We start from the raw sequence: 21,358 nt of genomic DNA, 5'->3' as shown, positions 1-21,358 counted from the left end.
GGAGCAAAACTCAAAGAAGGGGTATATATTCAAATCCTATGGAATCTAGATTAACTGAAAGTCATTTTCCAGCACAGTATGTTGACAAAAAACCACAAGCCTCAATGTATTGTATGCTCTATCTTTCCAAAGAATTGCGTGATGAAAGGTAAAGGAGAATGTAAGAGAAAGCAACCCACCTATTTTTGTGATCAATGTGTTGAAAAGCCACCTCTTTGTATTATTCCATGTTTTGCAAAATATCACACCTATAAAGTGTACAAAAAGCACTGCCAATGTGGAAAATAAATGTCTGTGGCATTGAAGAATGAGGCAAAGGATTGTTGGTGAAATTAATAGTCATCTATGAGAAGCAATTTTTGTGATTTTTCTTAATTTTTACCCTTTTATCAAATATTTCAAGTCAGAAAATGATACACCAAAGCAAAAATAATGTTATATTCTGAAAATAGAATGGTTCTACAACACATAAAAAATTGTTTTAATAAATTTTAAGCATTTTGAATTTTTCATTGAAAATTTACACAATGCTGTGAAACGTACATATTTGCAAATCACAACGAAAGGGTTAACCAAAAGGCACTTATATTTGACAAACTTCACAGCTGGAAAATACTAACAAGTAACAACTAAGGTCCTCATGCTCTGATGAATGCCAACCAGCTACAATTTAAGTACAACTTCTTAACTAGCCACACTATCAACTTGTGGTGATCTAAAGATATTGGTATATGAACATAAAATACTTAATAACTGAAGTTTCAACTTTAAAACTTTCACCCTAAGAAGACTGACAGTCAGTACTATATTGTCATCTTAACAAGGCAGCCACCTATCTTTAATGTCTAAATTGGTCTTCTAATAGTTTTCCACATACAAATACACAATACATTACAAACAATATTAAACATCAATCACAAACAATAAGGAATACTTTTTATCCACCATATGAGCTGGCCACTGCCATGGAAATTAACAAATGTAGTTTGGTTTCAACAATTTTTTTTAGTGGAGCATTATGTTAAAATTCCATAAATTCTCATACACAGAAATGACAAAATTGCCATAAAAAAAAAAACTCATCTTAGGACCATGGCATGGTAATAAAAATGACAATCTTGGGAACTGTAACCAGAATGTGTTTTCAAAATAAAAGTTTAAATAACTTATTTCATCAGCTCCAACCATTGCTGCATTCATCACATAATGATGATCAAAAGATAATTAGATAATAAGGTCTATTGGTGGAAAATATAAAACCTAAATTTATAAGAAAGCAAAATACCACTTACTTCACATAGTATGGAACACCAGATGGCAAACGAGCTCTACCCCAGTCTTCTAAGACACATCCTAAAAGAAAGGGTACAGTAATTACAATTTTAGCCATTTCAGCAATGATGGTACGTAAACATAAATTTTAGTAACCTAGCATTACAGTAATTGCAAATAAATACTTACAATTAAAAGCCTATATACTATGTACAGTGGAACCTCAGTTTTCTTACATATACAGGCAGTCCCAGGCTTACGACAGGGGTTCCGTTCTTGGGATGTGTCATAAGCTGAAAACCGTTGTGAGCTGGAGCATCATCAAACATCCTAAGAAAACCTTAATTTTAATGCTTTGGGTGTATTAAAAACTATGTAAACCGTGTTTTTCTGTCAGATCAGCGTCGTAAACAAAGTCCAAAACAATCATTCCCATACGAAATAATGAAAATGATATTGTTAAGATACAATAAAGTTTTGTACATACTTACCTGGCAGATATATACTTAGCTATAGACTCGGTCATCCCGACAGAATTTCAAAACTCGCGGCACACGCGACAGGTAGGTCAGGTGATCCACCATTCCCGCCGCTGGGTGGCGGGATCTGGAACCATTCCCGTTTTCTAAGCCATAATTTCTCTTCCACCTGTCTCCTGAGGGGAGGATGGGTGGGCCATTAATCGTATATATCTGCCAGGTAAGTATGTACAAAACTTTATTGTATCTTAACAATATCATTTTTGTATATGAAAACTTACCCAGCAGATATATATTTAGCTGACTGGCACCCTTGGTGGAGGGTAAGAGACAGCTAAAACATAATGATAATACTAATAGTAAATACATTAAAAAACAGGGAAAAAACAACATATGTTCTTGGATATAAAAATCCATGGTTCCTACCTGATTGGGCTGAAGACTTCATGACTACTGTCGATGAGTCTGCCTGCCTCAAGAGTCCCAGCGAGGTATGGACCTATGGCTGAATAACTCTTTGGATCGTGTCAATGGGGGCTAGCCCGCTTACGCGACAGAGCCTACTCTGGATCGTACCAATGGGGGCTGACCCACTTACATGGTAGAGCCTTGACCTTCGTCATATCAATGGGGACTAGCCCCCTTACATGACAGAGTTAAGGTTTCTATAAATAAACACAAGGAGCACTGAAGCCAATCCCGATCACCTGACCATGTTAGTACTGTTATAACCTATGAATTGCAAGAGGGTCCCCTATTCCCTCTAACAATCAACCAATAAAAACAACCACCAATAAAGACAAATTTAAACACTAAAGTAAGTTAAGAAGGATTAGCCTCAGCTCCTTCTCCCAGCACTGAATTCGCCGAAACATACGCTCCCAGAGCAAAGCACTTTTCGTAAGAAATCTTTACGTCTCTTAGGTAATTGGAGGCAAACACAGAATTACATCTCCAAAAAGTAGACTCTATAAGTGCCTGAAGAGACCATGTTTTGTGAAATGCCATTGACGTAGCTATGGCTCTCACTTCATGCGCTCTTACTCTGAGAACCTTGAGGTGCTCTTCATTGCAAGTAAGGTGAGCTTCCTTTATTACATCCTTTATGAAGAAAGTAAGGGCATTCTTTGAAATCGATCTTTTCGGATCTCTTACAGAGCACCAAAGACTTTCTTCTGTACCTCCTAGCAACGCTTTCTTCTTCAGGTAGAACTTGAGTGCCCTGACTGGACACAAAGTCCTCTCTAGTTCTCTTCCTGTTAGTGAAGAGAGTCCTTTTATCTCAAAGCTTCTTGGCCAAGGTTTTGAGGGATTTTCGTTCTTTGCTAGAAAAAGTGGTTTAAAGGTGCAAATCACTGAATCCTTCTTAAAACCCACTTTACCTTCCAAAGCTTGCAACTCGCTAATTCTCTTAGCTGTTGCTAAAGCAAAGAGGAATAAGGACTTTCTAGTTAAGTCTCTAAATGAAGCTGTGTGAGACGGTACGAATTTTTCCGACATTAGGAACTTGAGGACCACATCCAAGTTCCAGCTAGGTTTCTTGATTATATGGTCTTTCGTGGTTTCGAAAGACCTTATAAGGTCATGGAGATCTTTATTATTGGTCAGATCTAGTCCTCTATGTCGAAAGACTGAGGCCAGCATACTCCTGTAACCTTTTACTGTTGATACTGCCAGGTTACAGTCCTTTCTCAAAAATAGAAGAAAATCTGTGATTTCAGTTACAGAGGTACTGGAAGAGGATATTTTCTTCCCCTTACACCATCTTCTAAACAACTCCCACTTCGACTGATACACCCTAGAGGTGGAGACTCTTCTGGCTCTTGCAATAGCCTTCGCCACTTCGCGCGAAAAGCCCTTTGCTCTGACGAGTCCTTTGACAGTCTGAAGGCGGTCAGACTTAGAGCGGGGAGGTTTTTGTGAAATCTGTCGAAGTGGGGTTGTTTGAGAAGATCGTTCCTTAGTGGAAGCGATCTAGGAAAATCTACTAACCACTCCAGCACCTCTGTGAACCAATCGAGAGCTGGCCAAAAGGGAGCGATGAGGGTCATTCTTGTTCCTTCCGAGCAAGCGAATTTCCTCAATACTTCCCCTACTATCTTGAAAGGAGGGAAGGCGTATGTGTCCAAGCCTGTCCAATCTAGCAGAAAGCTGTCTACTGCTACTGCTTGTGGATCCGAGATCGGGGAGCAATAGTTCTCTAATCTATGATTCCTGTTGGTCGCGAACAGGTCTATATTGGGCCTTCCCCACAGATGCCACAGTTGTTGGCAAATCTGAGGATTGAGAGTCCATTCCGTGGGTAGGACTTGGTCTTTTCTGCTCAACAGATCTGCCCGGACATTTCTCTCTCCCTGCACAAGCCTTGTGAGAAGAGAGATCTTCCTTTCCTGAGCCCAAATCAGCAGATCCTTTGCTGATTCGTACAGGGAAAAGGAATGCGTCCCCCCCTGTTTCTTTATATATGCGAGGGCTGTTGTGTTGTCCGAGTGGATTTGAATCCCCAGACCTGAGACCTGTTCCTTGAAATGAACTAGAGCTAGATGAATGGCTGTTAGTTCTTTCTTGTTTATGTGCCAGGACAATTGTTCTCCTTCCCAAGTGCCTGACTCTTCTTCCGAACCTAGGGTCGCTCCCCACCCTGAATCTGAGGCGTCTGCAAATAACGCTAGGCGAGGGTTCTCTAAGTGAAGGGAGATTCCCTTGCTTAGTTTTTGTGGATCTAACCACCAGCGGATATTCTCCTTGATTCCTTTCGAGATCGGAAAGGTTTCTCCCAGATTTTTGGACTTCCAATCCCATCTCTCCTTCAGATAAAATTGAAGGGGTCTTAAGTGTAGTCTTCCTAAGGAAACGAACTGTTCCATCGAGGAGAGGGTCCCCAGTAAGCTCATCCATTCCCTCGCGGAACAATGTTCTTTCCTTAAGAAGACTGCCACCTTTTCCAAGCAGCGTTCTCTCCTTTCCTGCGAAGGATACGCTAGAAAATCCCGAGAATCCATCTGAATCCCCAGATAGACAATACTTTGCTGGGGAGTCAGCATGGATTTCTCGCGATTGACTAAAAGTCCCAGGGACTTTGTCAATTTTAGAGTAAGTAAAAGGTCCTCCAGACATTTTTTCTCAGATTGGGCTCTTATTAGCCAATCGTCCAGATATAATGAGATCCTGATCCCTTCCAGATGTAGCCAATAAGCTACATTCTTCATGATGTCCGTGAAGACTTGAGGGGCAGTCGAAAGTCCGAAACACATCGCTCGGAACTGGAAAACTTTCCCTTGGAACATGAATCTTAGATATTTCCTTGCTGCCGGATGAATTGGCACATGGAAATACGCATCTTGAAGGTCCAGGGACACCATCCAGTCCCCTGGACGAAGAGCAGACAGAACAGAGGAAGACGTCTCCATCGAGAATTTCTTCTTCAAAACAAAGAAATTCAGGGCACTGACGTCTAGAACCGGTCTCCATCCCCCCGATGCTTTCGGTACCAGGAACAACCGATTGTAAAATCCTGGAGACTGGAGATCTTGAACCAGTTCTACCGCTTCTTTGGAAATCATCTGTTCCACTGCCTGCAAAATAGCAAGTTTTCGGACTGGATCCGAGTATCTTGCAGTCAACTCCCTTGGAGTTGTCGTCAAGGGAGGATTTTCCCTGAAGGGGATCAAGTATCCTTTTTTCAGGATCGAGAGGGACCAAGAATCCGCTCCCTTCTGCGCCCAGACTTTTGCAAACTGGAGTAGTCTGGCACCTACTTTTGTCTGGAGGACTCCCTGTTCATCTAGACTTCCCGAAGGACCTACTAGATGGTCTACTCCTTCTTTCTGGTCTGCGACCTCTAAGAGGGGTCCTAGAAGAGGAGGCACCTCGAAAGGGCTGTACAAAAGAGGGTCTCTCTCTTTTTTCGATAGGCACGGCTGGCCTAAACTTCTTGGCTGAGTGAGTGAGGAGATCCTGAGTTGCCTTCTCCTTAAGAGATTTTGCAACCTCCTTAACAGTCTCCTGTGGGAACAGATGAGGGGACAAAGGTGCAAAAAGAAGAGATGCTCTTTGTAGGGGTGATACGGCTCTTGCTAGAAAAGAGCTAAAGACCGATCTCTTCTTTAAGACTCCTGTTCCGAAAAGTGAGGCAACTTCTACGGAACCGTCCATAACCGCTCTGTCCAAGCAAGCCAGGACGCTTGAAAGTTCTTCCATGGAGACAAAGTCAGTGTCCTGAGCTCTCTTAGCTAATGCTCCCAATACCCAGTCCATGAAATTGAACACTTCTAGGGTCTTAAAGAGGCCCTTTAGAAGGTGGTCCAGCTCACACATGCCCCATGTTGCTTTAGCAGAAAGCAAAGACTTCCTCCTGGAAGAGTCCACTAGAGAGGCAAAATCCGCGTCTGCGGAAGAAGGGAGGCCTAACCCCATGGGTTCCTTGGTCTCGTACCACCTTCCCGGTTTCCCTGTTAACTTGGAAGGAGGGCAGGAAAAAACTGTTTTGCCCGCTTCCCTTCTTGAGGTTAACCACTCCGAAAAGGTCTTTAAAACCTTTTTCATACAGAGAGCAGGGCGCATCATGACGAAGGAAGACGACTTGTGAGCTTTCGTACTCGACATTAATGATCCTGGTGAAGGAGGATCAGCAGGATGAAGGGAGTCTCCGAACTCCTTGAGAAGCAGAAGAGAGAGCCTCTTGTAGTCAGAAACTGCTACATCTACGGGCTCCTCCTTGTCCGATACTTCTTCCAACGGATCCACTGAAGGAGACCGTTTGGGAGTGATCGGGCTCTTCCCGGGAGAAGTACTCCTTTCCCAAGAAGGGGAGCGCTGAAAGATCGAACTTCTATACGAAGAATGAGGCTCCTGTCGGTCCGAAACATTCTTGCGCCTACTAGACTCTTGTTGCCTAGGCACTTGAGGTTCGCCAGACTCGCGGCGCTTGATAGGCTCCTGACGCCCTGATTCAGGGCGCTTGACTGAATCCCTGCGCCCTGACTCCTGACGCCTAACAGGCTCCTGGCGTCCTGACTCTTGACGCCTAACGTACTCCTGGCGCCCTGACTCCTGGCGTCCTGACTCCTGCCTTCTAGCAGACTCCTGACGTCCTGAATCCTGTGGCTTGAGAGGCTCTTGACGCCCTTTCTTGCGTCTCACTGCCTCTTTGCGCCTGACTGGCTCCTGGTCCTGTAGTCCCAAAGGATCCTGATACCTAAATTGGTTTAGTTTCTCTTCAGGTTCCTTGAACCTAAACCGATCGAGACTTCTGCTCGATTCACGACGTCTCGCAGGAGAGAGGCTACGTACTTCCTGTCTGCCAGGATTCAAAGCCTTGTCCACCAGAGGGCGCTTTGGAGAAGAAAGCCTATAGGGCGAAAGGACTCGCCTGTCAGGAGAACAACTCCTGTCCGACGAGTCTCTCGACGAAGGCGATAATCGCCTTGGAGATTGTGGGGGTTCTCTCCTATATGAAGAGGGGCGCTTAGAGGAGCTCTTAACAGGGAGCGAAACATCTTTCCTCCTTGTTGTATCTTTAGCGAAGGAGCCTACTAAAGAGGACAACTGCTCTTGCAGATTAATCAGGAACTTCTTCGTTGGATCCTGAAGAGAGGGCTCCTCCTGTCTCGTCTTCTTAGGTTCTGAGGGCCAATTCTCGGGAAAACGCTCTAGGCTGGAATCAGCCGCGTCTCCTTTTGGCGCCTTCCAGGCTCTCTTCAAAGGGCGCGATTGAGAGGCCGAACTCCATCCTCGTTTAGGAGAGGAAGAGTCAGACGAGAAACACTTCCTTAGGAAGCTTTTCTGCGGCTATCCAAGGCAGCCTAGGACTTTACAACAGGATCTGCCGAAGGGACGCCTGACCGTTGGGGATGTTCTGCATCCTCCCTGCAGCTTTCGACATTCCTCCTCCCCTGGTCCTGGGAGTTTGGAAGAGGTCTAGGCCTAGGAGCAATGAGGAACCGGTCAGACGCCCCCTCCACTGCACTGAGGACACTGCGTAAATCACTATCACCACTCTTACCTTCATTTAGAGCTCGTAACTGAGCTTGTAGTTTCTTGATAGAAGCTTTCACATTTTCCCTTTCTGAAGAAGAATCTTTGGATTCAGTACAGGGAGAAGCAGCTGTGGCTAAGGGAAAATCGTTAGTAGTAGGAGAGTTAACAACTTCTTGTTCTAGAGAACAAGATCTACTAGATGACCTAGCTGAAGCTTTCCTTACTCTATCTCTCTCAAGCTTCCTAACATATGAAGATAACTCTTTCCATTCAAGCTCTGTTAGGTTTTTGCACTCAATACAGGTGTTATTAAAAGAACATTCATTCTCTCTGCATTTAGCGCAAACATTATGAGGATCTACCGCCGATTTCGGTAGCCTAACCTTGCAACCTTCCCTACTACAAACTCTAAACATAGGTGAAGCCTTAGCGTCAGACATCATGAAAGAGTAGCCAGTAGCCAATACCAAAGTCGAAAAACAGTCCACAATAAGCGTATGCCAAGCCAGAGAAAAAACAGAATACGTCACCAAAAAACCAATCCAAATTCTCGGCAAACGAGTTGAAATCCAAGATGGAGGAACGAACAATAGGTGTTGTCCGTTCAACCGACAGAGAAATTATGGCTTAGAAAACGGGAATGGTTCCAGATCCCGCCACCCAGCGGCGGGAATGGTGGATCAACTGACCTACCTGTCGCGTGTGCCGCGAGTTTTGAAATTCTGTCGGGACGACCGAGTCTATAGCTAAGTATATATCTGCTGGGTAAGTTTTCATGTACAAAAATACAATTATAATGCGTTCCAGACTCCCAAAAATATATTCTTAAAATACATTTTAAAGGGAATAAACAGTTTTACATACAAAAAACAATGAGAAATAAATATAAATGAACAATGAAAAGAATAATGAACATTTAACATCACTCTTACCTTTATGGAAGACAAAGAGGAGAGGTTATTGTTTGTAAACAGAATCCCCTCCAAAAAGGACTTCAGGTATAAAGAACTTATCTGGGGTTACTTCTCTACATTTTTCAGTGGCACTGTCTGGGTTACTTCCCCACTTCATTTTTTACTGGCAATAGGAACAGCTTATGAGTCAATGGATCCTGTCGCACAACAAAACTGTCCCAAGACATTTGTTTCTGACTTCTCTTTAAAATCTGCCTAAAGTGATACAATGATTTGTCATTAAACATGTTAGAGACAGATTTCATCATCTTTGTTAGGTTGAAACTTCTCAACAAAATTGTTAACATCACTCCACTTGCAAAAATGAAATTTTCATTATTAAAATGAAGTTTTATTGTATACTTACCGAACAATTATAGAGCCGTGATTTCCACGAGCGGCAGGATACTATATTCAAATTTAGCGCGTCGGCGTCGCCAACACTGGTGGTGATGACGTCATCTCCCTCCACTCGCGGGAGAACCAGGTACAACTGCCCAGGTGAATCCAATTCTTTCTGCCCGTCCGTCCACCTAAGGGGAGGAGGGTGGGTATAATCATAATTGTTCGGTAAGTATACAATAAAACTTCATTTTAATAATGAAAATTTCATTTTTATTGTAGTGTCTTACCGAACAATTATAGAGCTGATTACACATTTATGGGAAGGTGGGATTCAGTGGACCACTAGTATTTTCAAATGGTTACATTTATTGCAATACCAGTAAACACTCAAGGTGTCTGTTGTACCTTACCTTGTAAGAGAGCTACAGCAGACTGTTACTGCCTCTGGTCGGTGCTCTTCTTACTATTGTAGAGGAATTGGAATTTGACCAAAGTTAGCCTCTACAGGAGTGGAATCCTTCCGTAGTTCAAGCGAGTCAAGGCTGACTGACGGAGGATAGTAACAACAAAGATTGCCCTTGCCCTGGGCTAAGACCAGAAATTCAATCATACAAAACATTTGTCACCAACACCAGATTTAAAAACATATATACCCAACCATTGTAAAATCTGACCTAACAGACTGGTGAGTATCCCAGGTACTCAGTACCCCAGCTTCCCTTGAACTTGACAACCTATTCAAGGTGAAAAAGTTAGCATAGAGGTGACGACCCCTGTGCCGTTTCTCCCAACACCATGCCAGAAACCGCCACCGGACCTAACGTTTTACAATTCTCGAAAACCGTTTCTATCTCTTTGAGATAATGACTCGCAAAAACCGAATTCGATCTCCAGAACGTGCTCTGAAGAATCGAAGCTAAAGATAAATTCTTTCTGAATGCTAAAGAAGTTGCCACTGCTCTAACCTCGTGAGCTTTAACTCTCAGAACGGAAAGATTGTTGTTCTCGGACTGCGAGTGAGCTTCCCTGATAAGCTCTCTAATAAAGAACGATATAGCATTCTTAGAAAGAGGACGAGAGGGATTTTGAACCGAGGTCCAGAGCTTAGAAGATTGTCCTCTAATACCCTTAGTGGCAAACAGATACTGCTTAATAGCCCTGACTCGACATAAGAGCCTTTCTTCCTCCTCATGTCCAACCAAATCAGATAAGTTCCTTACCACAAAACTCCTCGGCCAAGGATTAGAAGGATTCTCATTTTTGGCTAGAAAGGTCAAAGATACCGAAAATACAGCATTGCCTTGAGAGAAACCGACTCTTTTGTCTATAGCGTGCAATTCGCTGACACGCTTAGCAGAAGCTAGTGCAATAAGAAAAAGTGCCTTCTTAGTCAAGTTCCTGAGTGAAGCCGACTTCAAAGGCTCAAACGGTGGCCCCATGAGGAACTTAAGCACCACATCTAAGTTCCAAGCCACTGTATCTTGCGGGAGCTTAGTGGTTTCGAAAGACCTAATGAGGTCCGACAGATCTGAATTGGAGGAAATATCCAAACCTCGATGTCGAAAAACCGAAGAGAGCATGGCTCTATATCCTCTGATCGTCGAAGGAGCCAGTTTCTTAGAGTTCCTAAGAAATAGAAGAAAATCTGCTATTTCTGTTAAAGAGGTCGCAGAAGTAGAGACTTTAGCACTTCTACACCACTCTCTGAAGATTCTCCACTTCCCTTGATAGAGTTTGTTAGAAGACTCTCTCCTACAACGAGCGATAGCTTCTGCAGCTCTTCTTGAAAATCCTTTCGCTCTGACAAGATTCCGGACAGTCTGAACCCTGTCAGAGCTAGAACGGACAAGTTTTGGTGGAACCTCTTGAAGTGAGGTTGTTTGAGATGCCACTTCTCTGGAGGAAGAAGTCTGGGGAAGTCTACTAACAACTGGAGAAGGTCCGGGAACCACTCTTTCCTGGGCCAAAAGGGAGCGATTAACGTTAGTGTTACATTGCTGTGCGAAATGAACTTGTTCAGCACCTCTCTTATTAGACCGAACGGAGGGAATGCATAAGCTTCCAGACCCGACCAATCCAACAGCATTGCGTCCACCGACCAAGCTAGAGGATCTGGGACTGGAGAACAAAAGAGAGGAAGACGGTTGTTCCTTGATGTCGCGAACGGGTCTATTGACGGTCGTCCCCAAAGGCGCCAAAGTTTCTGACAAATCTTGTTGTCCAAAGTCCACTCCAGAGGTAACACTTGCTGTTGACGACTTAACTCGTCCGCCAGGACGTTCATCTTTCCGGAACAAATCTCGGGACTAGCTGAACCTTCGCTTCGTTTGACCACAGGAGGAGATCCTTGGCTACTTCGTACAGAGAGAAAGACTGTGTCCCCCCGTTTCCGCACGTACGAGAGAGCCGTGGAGTTGTCGGAATGCACTGCCACTACTCGACCTTCTACTAAGCTCCGAAACTGTCTGAGCCCCCAGAAAATTGCTAACAGTTCCTTTACATTTATGTGGAACTTCTTCTCCTTCTCCGACCAAGCTCCTGAAGTCCGTTGATTTCCCAGTAGGGCTCCCCAACCTGTGTCCGATGCGTCGGAAAAGAACTGTAGGTTCGGGAGGATGGGTCGTAAATCTAACCCTTCTTCCAACCTTGCTCGAGAGAGCCACCACCTTAGGTCCTCTTTTATTTGATCTGTGACAGGAAAGGTAATCGAGTCTGGTTGTGTCTTCCTGCACCAAGAGGCTCTCAGGAAAAACTGCAGAGGTCTCATGTGCAGTCCTTCCCAACGTCACAAATTTCTCCACTGACGTCAATTTGCCCAGGAGCCTCATCCACTGATTGGCAGAACTTACCTTTTTGTCCAAGAACTCCTGAACTGTCTCCAGACAGCCTTGAACCCTCTTCGGGGACAGAAAAGCCCGAAAAACTTGAGCATTCAGAATCATCCCCAAATAAAGGATGCTCTGAGATGGAACCAACTGGGACTTCTGTTTGTTGACCAGAATTCCTAACTTTCTGGCAAGATCCAGAGTTGTTCCAAGGTCCTTCATGCACCGACTCTCTGATTCCGACCGGAGAAGCCAATCGTCCAGATAGAGGGAGATTCTTACTCCTAATATGTGCAGCCAGCTTCCTATCGGGGATAGAACCCTGGTGAAAACTTGAGGAGCGGTCGCTAGTCCGAAGCAAAGCGCCCGAAACTGAAACACCTTGCCTTCGAACATGAACCTCAGGTACTTCCGAGATTCGCGATGTATCGGAATGTGAAAATAAGCGTCTTGCATGTCCAGAGAGACCATCCAATCCCCCTGTCTGATGGACTCCAGAACCAACCGAGTGGTCTCCATATGAAATTTTGTTTTCTGGACATGCAAGTTCAGGGCGCTCACATCCAAAACCGGCCTCCAGCCCCCTGATGACTTGGGAACTACAAAAAGGCAATTGTAAAAGCCTGGAGGAAAATCCCCTTCTATCTGTTCTATCGCTTCTTTGAGAACAAGCGCTTCCACTTCTGCGGCTAGCGCCAGAAATTTGTCTGAGCCCTGAGAGTATGCCTGGAATGGAATTGGCACAGGTGAGAGCGAGGGAGGTGAAACGAGAGGAATACGATAGCCGAACTTGAGTACTTGCACTACCCAGGCTTCTGCTCCTCTGTTTTCCCATTCCTCCCAAAACACAGCCAGCCTGGCTCCCACTGGTGCATGAAGAACCGAGCTTTCATTTGGAAGGTTTGTTAACCTTGGCCGAGGCCTTAGACTGAGGTCGCAAATTCGACTTCGGCCGAAAGAAGCGCTTGGTTTTCTCCCTCGAAAAAGGCACTTGGGCCAGAGGAGAAACCGAAGGAACAGTCTCCACAGGAGCTTTAGGTCTCTTAGTAGACTGTGCCAGTAAATCCGAAGTAGATTTCTTATCTAGCGCAGACGAAATTGACAACACTACATCGTCTGGAAAGAGGTTATCTTTCACAAAAGGAGCAAACAAGAGAGCAGACTTCTGTTGGGAAGTAACCCTTTTAGAAGCAAAGGAGCACCAAAGTTGCCTTTTCTTAAGGGTACCAAAGGCGATGAGCGAAGCTAACTCATCACATCCATCCCTAATGGATTTGTCCGCACAGGACAGAACACCAATCCAATCCTCCGCTAACTCCTGAGAAAGAGAAGGACAGTCTTCGATCTTGGCCGCTAAAGCGCCAATAGTCCAATCAAGGAAGCTAAAGACTTCCAAAAGTTTAAATTGATTCTTTACAACGTGGTCCAACTCAGGCGCTGTAAAGAAAACTTTCGCTGCGGCGAAAGCAGATCTTCTAGAGGAGTCGATTAAACTGGAGAAGTCTCCCTGGGAGGAGGCAGAAACTCCCAGAGAAGGAGCTTCCCCAGTTACATAAAACCTATACCTCTTACGAAGCAACTTAGAGGGAGGGTAAGCAAAAAGAGCCTTCCCTAAGTCTCTTTTCATAGACATCCATTTCTCAGTCTCTTTCCACGAATGTCTAACCGCTTTAGATAGAACAAGTTTTGGGAGGAGAGGGTCTGAAGTTTTCCTCCTCATCAAAAAAGTCGAAGTTGGGGAGCGCGGAGCCGCTTTCTCAAAATAATCTGGATAAGATACCAGAAGAAATCTAAGGAGACGTGAATAACACGAGAGGTGATGTGAATCCTCCTCCTCTACTTCTTCTTCATTCTCCGATACCGCCGAAGAAGTAGACGGAACTACAACCGGATCTGAAGGTTTCGAACCACCCTTGGACTCATTCATCCGAGTTGGTTAACATCTCTAACTGCTTGCGCAAAGGCGCCAGAGACGAATCAAAAACAGTTAACGTAGGCTTGGAAGAGCCTAAATGTTCAGCAGGAGGCGGAAAAACTACTTGCGCCTCGCTCGGAGCCGCCGAAATTCGAGGCGAAACAGGCGCATCAGGCGTAACAGACTGAACAAAAGGCGCCTAAAGAAACACCCTGTTAGGAACTGCTAGATACAGTGCTAAAACCACAATCTCTACTAGTAGATGGAGCCGAAAAAGGCACAGATTGAGGCGACGAACGAGCCGCTAACGGCCGCGGCGCAACCCTACTCTCAGGCTCCTTATACCGCTTGACTGGAGGAGGCGAAGAATCGGCGCCTGAACGCCTCTTTGTTTAAGGGACGCGAAACGGGCGAATCTCGCCAAGAGCGCCGCGCGACCGGAGACGAATCGCTTGAATCATTCGAAAGGCGTCTGACCGCAACACCTTTCCAACGCTTAACCGAGCCCTGTTGAGGCGCAACAGGCTCAACAAGAGAGGCGCCTGTCTGTGGGCAAATCCCGATCGACTCCCTTGGACTTCCGGTATGTCTTCTCCCCGGTGCGGGGGAGCTGGACAGTGACCTTTGTCTAGGAGACGTGTCAGGACAGACAGACGCACCCTCAACTACACTCTTACCTGAAGCCGCTTTCTCCAAAAACGTCTTAACTGAATTACCAAGTTGCAAAACCGTATTCACTAGTACCGAAAATTTCTGATCTAACCTCGATTCCAGACTGGCAATGGTGTCGGAAGAAACTACACGGGAAGCCGGAGAAGTGGGATTAGTAGGAGGAATAGGAGGTGTAGTTAAAGGAGACATAACAATTTGAGGAGAAACAGAAGGAACAGATGCATCGCAACGACGAAGCAGAGCTAAGTCTACTTTCCCTAAGCGCTGCTTTTCTAATTCTGTCTTTAGCTAATTTCTCCGAGTATGAACTAAAAAAACTTCCATTGAGAATCAGTCCAATCACTACACTCGTTACATGTTCGATCTGCTGAACAAACCTGTCCCCTACACTTAACACATTTAGTGTGAGAATCATACTCTAACTTGGATAATCTAGTTTTACATCCTGAGATGCAAAACCTAACTCCCGACGGACTAGAATCCGACATGGCAACGCCTAAATAAAAAGCAAAATAACAACAACGCCAAAAAAGAGTACTTCACCAATTCCGAAGATCAAATCCACATGAAAAAAAGCGAAGCAAAGTCATCCAACCGCACCGACCACCGATGTTCACCGGACGCCGGCAGGAAAAGAATTGGATTCACCTGGGCAGTTGTACCTGGTTCTCCCGCGAGTGGAGGGAGATGACGTCATCACCACCAGTGTTGGCGACGCCGACGCGCTAAATTTGAATTTAGTATCCTGCCGCTCGTGGAAATCACGGCTCTATAATTGTTCGGTAAGACACTACAATAAAACATTTCTTTAATCACTGAAGTAGGCACAGTATCCACTCTCTCTTCCTCCTCCTCCTTGGATTCCTCATCTGCTGCCTGTTGCTGTTCCTGCTGAAGGTCTTGCAGCTCCTCAGTGGTTAGCTCTTCCCTTTAGGCGTCCAATATCTCTTCCACATCCTCGCCACTCACATCCAAGCCCATGGACTTCCCCAGAGACACAATTGATTCCACAACAGCCGTAGGGTCGTCAAGATCAGCCTCAAATCCTTCAAAATCCTTCTCAAGCTAAAATTCTGGCCACAATTTTCTCAAAGCAGAGTTCATTGTCCTGGAAGTCACTCCCTGCCAAGCCTTATCTATAAGACTTATGCAATTGAAGATACTGAGGTAATCCTTCCAGAACTCTATTATGGTCAATTCAGTGTCTGAGGTCACTTCAAAGCACCTTTGGAACAATGCCTTTCTGTAAAGTTTCTTGAAGTTCGAGATGATTTGCTGGCCCCTGGGCTGGATTAGAGGAGTAGTATTAGGGGGCAAGAATTTCACAGTGATAAATTTAAATTTAGTCCAACAACTGGTCTCCCAAGCCAAGAGGATGCACAAGAGCATTGTCATTACCAGGAGGCACTTGAGGGGCAACTGATTATCCTGGAGGTATTTTTTTTACCAAAGAGCCAAACACTTCATTGACCCACTCAATGAAAAATTGCCTCGTGACCCATGCCTTTTTGTTTGCCCTCCACATCACAGGCAATTTATTCTTAATAACATTGTTTTTCTTAAACACTTGGGGAGTTTCAGAGTGATACACTAGTAGGGGCTTCACTTTGCAATCCCCACTGGCATTTCCAAAGAACAAGAGAGTTAGCCTGTCCTTCATAGGCTTGTGCCCTGGCAATGAACTTTCCTCCGGCGTGATGTAGGTCCTCTTTGGCATTTTTTCCCAAAACAGGCCTGTTCCATCACAATTGAAGACCTGTTGAGGGAGGAATCCTTCAGTCTCAAGATTTTCCTTGAATTCCTGAATGAATTCTTCGGCAGCCAGTTTGTCAGAACTCAGAGCCTCCCCATGCCGTACGACATTTTTAATTTTTCAAACCCACCTCTGCTGACCTTGAAATCACTAACAGCAATGCTTGTTGTTAGTATTTTCTAGCTTAGATCAGAATGCAACACCCTAGCCTTTTCAAAAATGTTCAAGTCTGACATACTAACCCCCACTAATTGTTTTTCATGGATCCACAATAACAAAAGCTTTTCTATGTCTTCCACTAGTTGCAATCTGTTTTGGTAATGAAGTGACCCCTTTCACAGCATCAGCTGCCTTAATTTCATTTTTTTTTGCTAGGACAGAACTAATTGTTGACAATGACTTGCCATACATCCTAGCAAGATCACCAACAAACACATGCACCACTTTCATACTTCAATACAAGTTCTTTCTTCAATTCTATAGCATTTCTGGTCTTTTTACCAAAGGGCTGGAACTTGGAACTTTCTTTGGCCCAATGATGGCTTGTTTGCAATCAGTTTCACAAGCAAAAATAGTACAAAACACAACAAAAACATGCGATGATGTGGACTGCGTGCAAGGTGATGCTCATTCAGTGAGTAACAAAGGCAGAAAGGGTCACGAAAGAAGATGGGATGCTTTGTTTGGGAGTTTGGTATGGTGGCCGGTCATGTGGTGGGCCCTGGAAATGGTATCTTTATAATAAAATTAGATTTCATATATACTTACTAAGTAATTACATACCTTAAAAGTTTAGTTTAAAGTATTGGCAGCTAAATTCTGAAATTTGTGGTAGCAATTCTTTCGTTTTGAAAGTGTAGGCAAATGGCCCCACCCACTTTCCAAAAAGAGAGGAACAACTGAGCAGAGAGAACCAATTTGTTTATGTAACTGTCTATGCATGGGGAGGCGGGCGGGCTCCCATTCTGTACTTACTTGGTAAGTATATACACAAAATCGAATTTTATTATAAAAATACCATTTTTGTATATGTAACTTACCTTGTAATTACATAGCTGATTCCCTCATTGACAGGAGGTGGGATAAATGGACTACTCTATTCCCAAACAATGTTAATAAAAACAATGAAATGAGAAAGAAATTCTGCTAACAGTCTCAGTGTTTGTTGTTTCCTTACCTGTTAAGAGAGCCGCAGTATCAAGATACTGCCTCTGGTATTACGCTCATCTTAACCAGTAGACGGGGCAGTATAGCCACAGGTCATCTACTACATAAGTGGGAGCCTCATAGTGGAGGATATTTCTGAACGCTAATGAGGACTAACAAATAGATGCCCCTGCCTGGGGCGCAGCACCAACAATAAACTCAACAGAGAAAAACAACACTTTCACCTATACTTATTTATTAAAATTACCACCACCCCAACCATATAAAGTGGTGAGTACCCAGGTACACTGTACCCTGAGACGTCCCAAGAACACAACATAAAATCAAGGCGAGATGTGATAAGGAAGACACACTTCCTACACTCCCTCTCCCAACACTATGCCAGCCAATGATAAGGTCCCAAGGTACTGCAATCTTTATATGTCATTTCTACATCCCGAAGATAAAGTTGCTCTCAAAAAGGACTAAGAGAAAGATTTTACAGTGATCCCCCCATATTCGCAAGCAATGCGTACCAGGTCCCCCACGAATAGTTGGAACCCCTATAAAAATGCTTAAAACCTCCTATTTTGTTAGTTAAAACTCAAGAAAACCGCGCTAAAAATGTTAATACCTGGTTTTTTTTAGTTTTATCACAAAATGCAAATTTTATGAAAAAAAAGGTAATTTGTGGATATTTTTCATAGAAAAATACCGCAAATAGGTGAATTTTCTGCGAATAATGGGGGAAATGTTCCACAGAGCTCCGCAAGTCAACGAATCCAGGGGTCCACTGTAACTGAAAGCCAATGAAGTCGCTATTGATCTGACTTCATGTGCCTTTGCTTTCACTAATCTGCAATCCTCCTCTGCTCCTTCAGCGTGTGCTTCTTTAATCACATCCCTTTGGAAGAAGGATAACACATTTTTTTTACTTAACTGAGGTCCAGAGGTTGCTAGACAGTCTCTAATGTTTTCTGTTCTGTTAAGATAGTATTTAAGTGCTCTTACAGGGCAGAGCATTCTGTCTTCTTCCGATCCTAGATTTCCTGACAGACTTAATTTCAAAGGATAGAGGCCATGGTTCAGTGGCATTCTCATTTTTAGCAAGAAAACCCAATGAAAGAGAACGTACTGCGCCACCTGCCGCAAAACCGACTCTTTGGCCATGGCTTGTATCTCACTAACTCTTCCTGCTGTAGTAAGAGCCACTAAGATGGGAGGTTTCTTTGTCAAATTACGAAAAGAGGCTGAATCTGGGGGTTACAAATCAGAACTAGAGAGCCACTTTAGCACTACAGTGGTCCCCCGTAATCGCAGAGGGATGTGTACCAGACCCCCCACGAATAGTTGGAAACCGCAAACAGTTGGAACCCCTATAAAAATGCTTAAAATGGCCTATTTTGTTAGTTAACTCAAGAAAAAATCCAATTAAAAATGTTCATACCTGGTTTTTTTTAATAGTTTTCTTACAAAAAGTCCATTTTATATGAAATTGATAAAAAAAAAAAAAAACAGAATTTGTGATTATTTCTCAGAAAAACACAGCGAATAGGTGAATTTCCCATAAATAATACGGATTAGTGGATTATAATTTTTTCTTTTTCTTTTTTTTTTGGCTAGCACTTTTCATTGATTTAAGTCTATATTAGTATTTTGATTTTTTTAATACCTGTATGCCAGTAATGTAACCTGTAATGTTTGCATGCTATGAATGGCAAAATCATCGTTGCCACATTAGTGGAGCTTCACACATACGCCGATGCATTGTTATAAACTGTTTCCATGAATTCTAGTTGTCATAGTAATGCAATAATGATAAAATTGCTTTATTATTTATGTAAATATACTTCCAATACATAGGCTAATTTCACTAATTTCTACGTTTTGTGCAAGTCTTATACCCGGTTTGGAGGGTGAACACATACCAATTGGCAACAGTGTATAAATATATCAGTCAATAGACAGGTAACAACCAAGTGAATTGTTAGATATATCCACCAATGTAAACTATTATTAGATAGATAGATGGAAAAATCATAGAAAATAAGTTTAAACTGAAGCAACTTTCAGAGAGAGAGAAGGACAGGTGAAGGAAGGAAGAAGGACAGGGGTGGTGGGAGAGGGTAGGTGGAACTTTTTACTGCTGTGTTCGTATCCATTTCTGGATAATGGAGTTTTTGTCTCTTGGTACAAGGACAAGTGTCGTTATTCTTAACGATTAGTGTTCGTTAAAGAAATATTGCCAAAAAACGTGCTTGCACTGTCTCTGAAACCCATAGTAGGTATGTTGCTTAGTTGTCAGTCAAGTTTTTTGTAATCAAGTATTTTTTACAAGCTAGTAGCTATTGTATAAATTTGTATTTTTCTCAATCAAAATATATGCTCCTCAATGCTAACTTTCCTCTTTCAACGACTTTATGGTCATTGCAAATTTGGCACCATTAATTTCTTATGGTGCAAAAACAGACAAGAGGCCCAGGGAGCGAAAGCGATTGCGTCACACTACGGCGGTAATCCGGCAGTAAAACATCTTCATATATCCAAAAAGTAAATAATAAAGATATATATGCACATTACGATTATAACAATTACATGAAGAGCTGATAACAATCTGCATGAATAACTGGTAGGTACGAAAGTCAAGATGTCGTGACGTCATGATACAGGACTTAAAAAAACGTTCTAATTCCAAAAAATAATTACTTAAATTTGAGTCAGGAATCAAGTTACTTTTCCAAAAACGAATATTTTCAAATTAATCATCATAAATATGTAAAATATTGATATTTTACTATTTATTTAAATAATTATCTGATGCGCGCTTCGTCGTCGTCTTCTCCCAAAACCGTAGTTTCCTTAAAAACGTTGTGGCAAGGGACCGTTTTATGATTGTTTTGATGAAAGTGCCCTAGCGTCTATGGTTACAAGTGGTGTTCGGATTTAGCACAGGAAATGGGAAGTTTGTTGACACAAGCGACTCCGCAAACATCGAGATGGCGTCAATCTTCTAAAGTTTTTAAATCGTAAGTAAAAATTTCTAAAGCGTTTTGGTGTTGTGCACCTGCGTTGGCCATCCTTTTCATTACCCTCTCTGTTTAAAACTTAAAATATGGCCTTAATTTCTAACTTTGGAGAAAATACTTGCTTCGAAAGGAGAGTAGAGGTCTTTAGCTCCTTCTCTCACCAACAACAACTCGTGACTGATGACCATCTAATATAGGCAACAAAATGTTGTTTCATTGTGCTGATTACAACTGCAATCTTGAGTAAGATCAATAAATGTTACATATATATATACGCTAACACTGTTCAAATGAGTGCTGGGAAGGCTGGGAAAGATGGTGGATTGTCCGTGGTTAGACCGGCCAGCCTGACGATAGCCGCCACATTGGATTTCAAAACTGCCTTAAAAACATATTTTACGAAGAGCGTCACATGCTTATTTTAGTTCATATGGGGCTTTCATATATCACATTAGGGTAAAAAACCGCATGGTACAGGGGTGGACCATGTACGATCAATGTGTACAACCCCCAAAAAAGTACATTAGGTATAACGCGTCCTGACATCGGAGATGGGCATCAGACGCGACTTCTTGTTGGTGAGAAACGGAGCTAACGACCTCTACTCCGGTGTCAGGACGCGTTATAATGTACTTTTCTTGGGGTTGTACACATTGATTGTACATGGTCCACCCCTGTACCATGCGGTTTTTTACCCTATGTTGACGAAACTTCAATCTTTTGAATGGTATGCTTAAAGTCGTAATTGTATTCTTGTTTCACCATTTAGTAAATATCGAGTGAATAAGACCCCGCCAGCGTGATGACGAAGGATCGTCCGTGATTGTTTACCCTAAATAGAACTGTGTGCTGTGGTAATAATTCGGTAATTACAAGAGTTTTTTTTATATTTAGGACACTTATTTCGATGCTTTATGCCCCAGCCATCCTACCTGGATACCTAGCTACCTACTAGGGCTAGTAGGTAGGTATACTAGGTAGGTATAAAATCCC

General features: G+C 43.2%; 1 protein-coding gene across 2 annotated transcripts in view; it reads right to left on the bottom strand.

Moving 5' to 3' along the window:
* The window catches only part of LOC135219907 (dystrophin-related protein 2-like), a 115,932-nt gene that overhangs the window by 94,167 nt on the left and 407 nt on the right, over positions 1-21,358 (bottom strand). For both annotated transcript variants that reach the window (XM_064257108.1, XM_064257109.1), the window contains exon 2: positions 1,293-1,353. In XM_064257108.1, the coding sequence (XP_064113178.1) occupies positions 1,293-1,353 (61 nt within the window). The remainder of the gene's footprint in view (positions 1-1,292; positions 1,354-21,358) is intronic.

This window comes from Macrobrachium nipponense, chromosome 1 (genome assembly GCF_015104395.2).
Source record: "Macrobrachium nipponense isolate FS-2020 chromosome 1, ASM1510439v2, whole genome shotgun sequence".
Taxonomy (NCBI): Eukaryota; Metazoa; Arthropoda; class Malacostraca; order Decapoda; family Palaemonidae; genus Macrobrachium; species Macrobrachium nipponense.
Note: the sequence above shows the minus strand (reverse complement) of the source record. Positions and strands in the feature narration are given on the sequence as shown.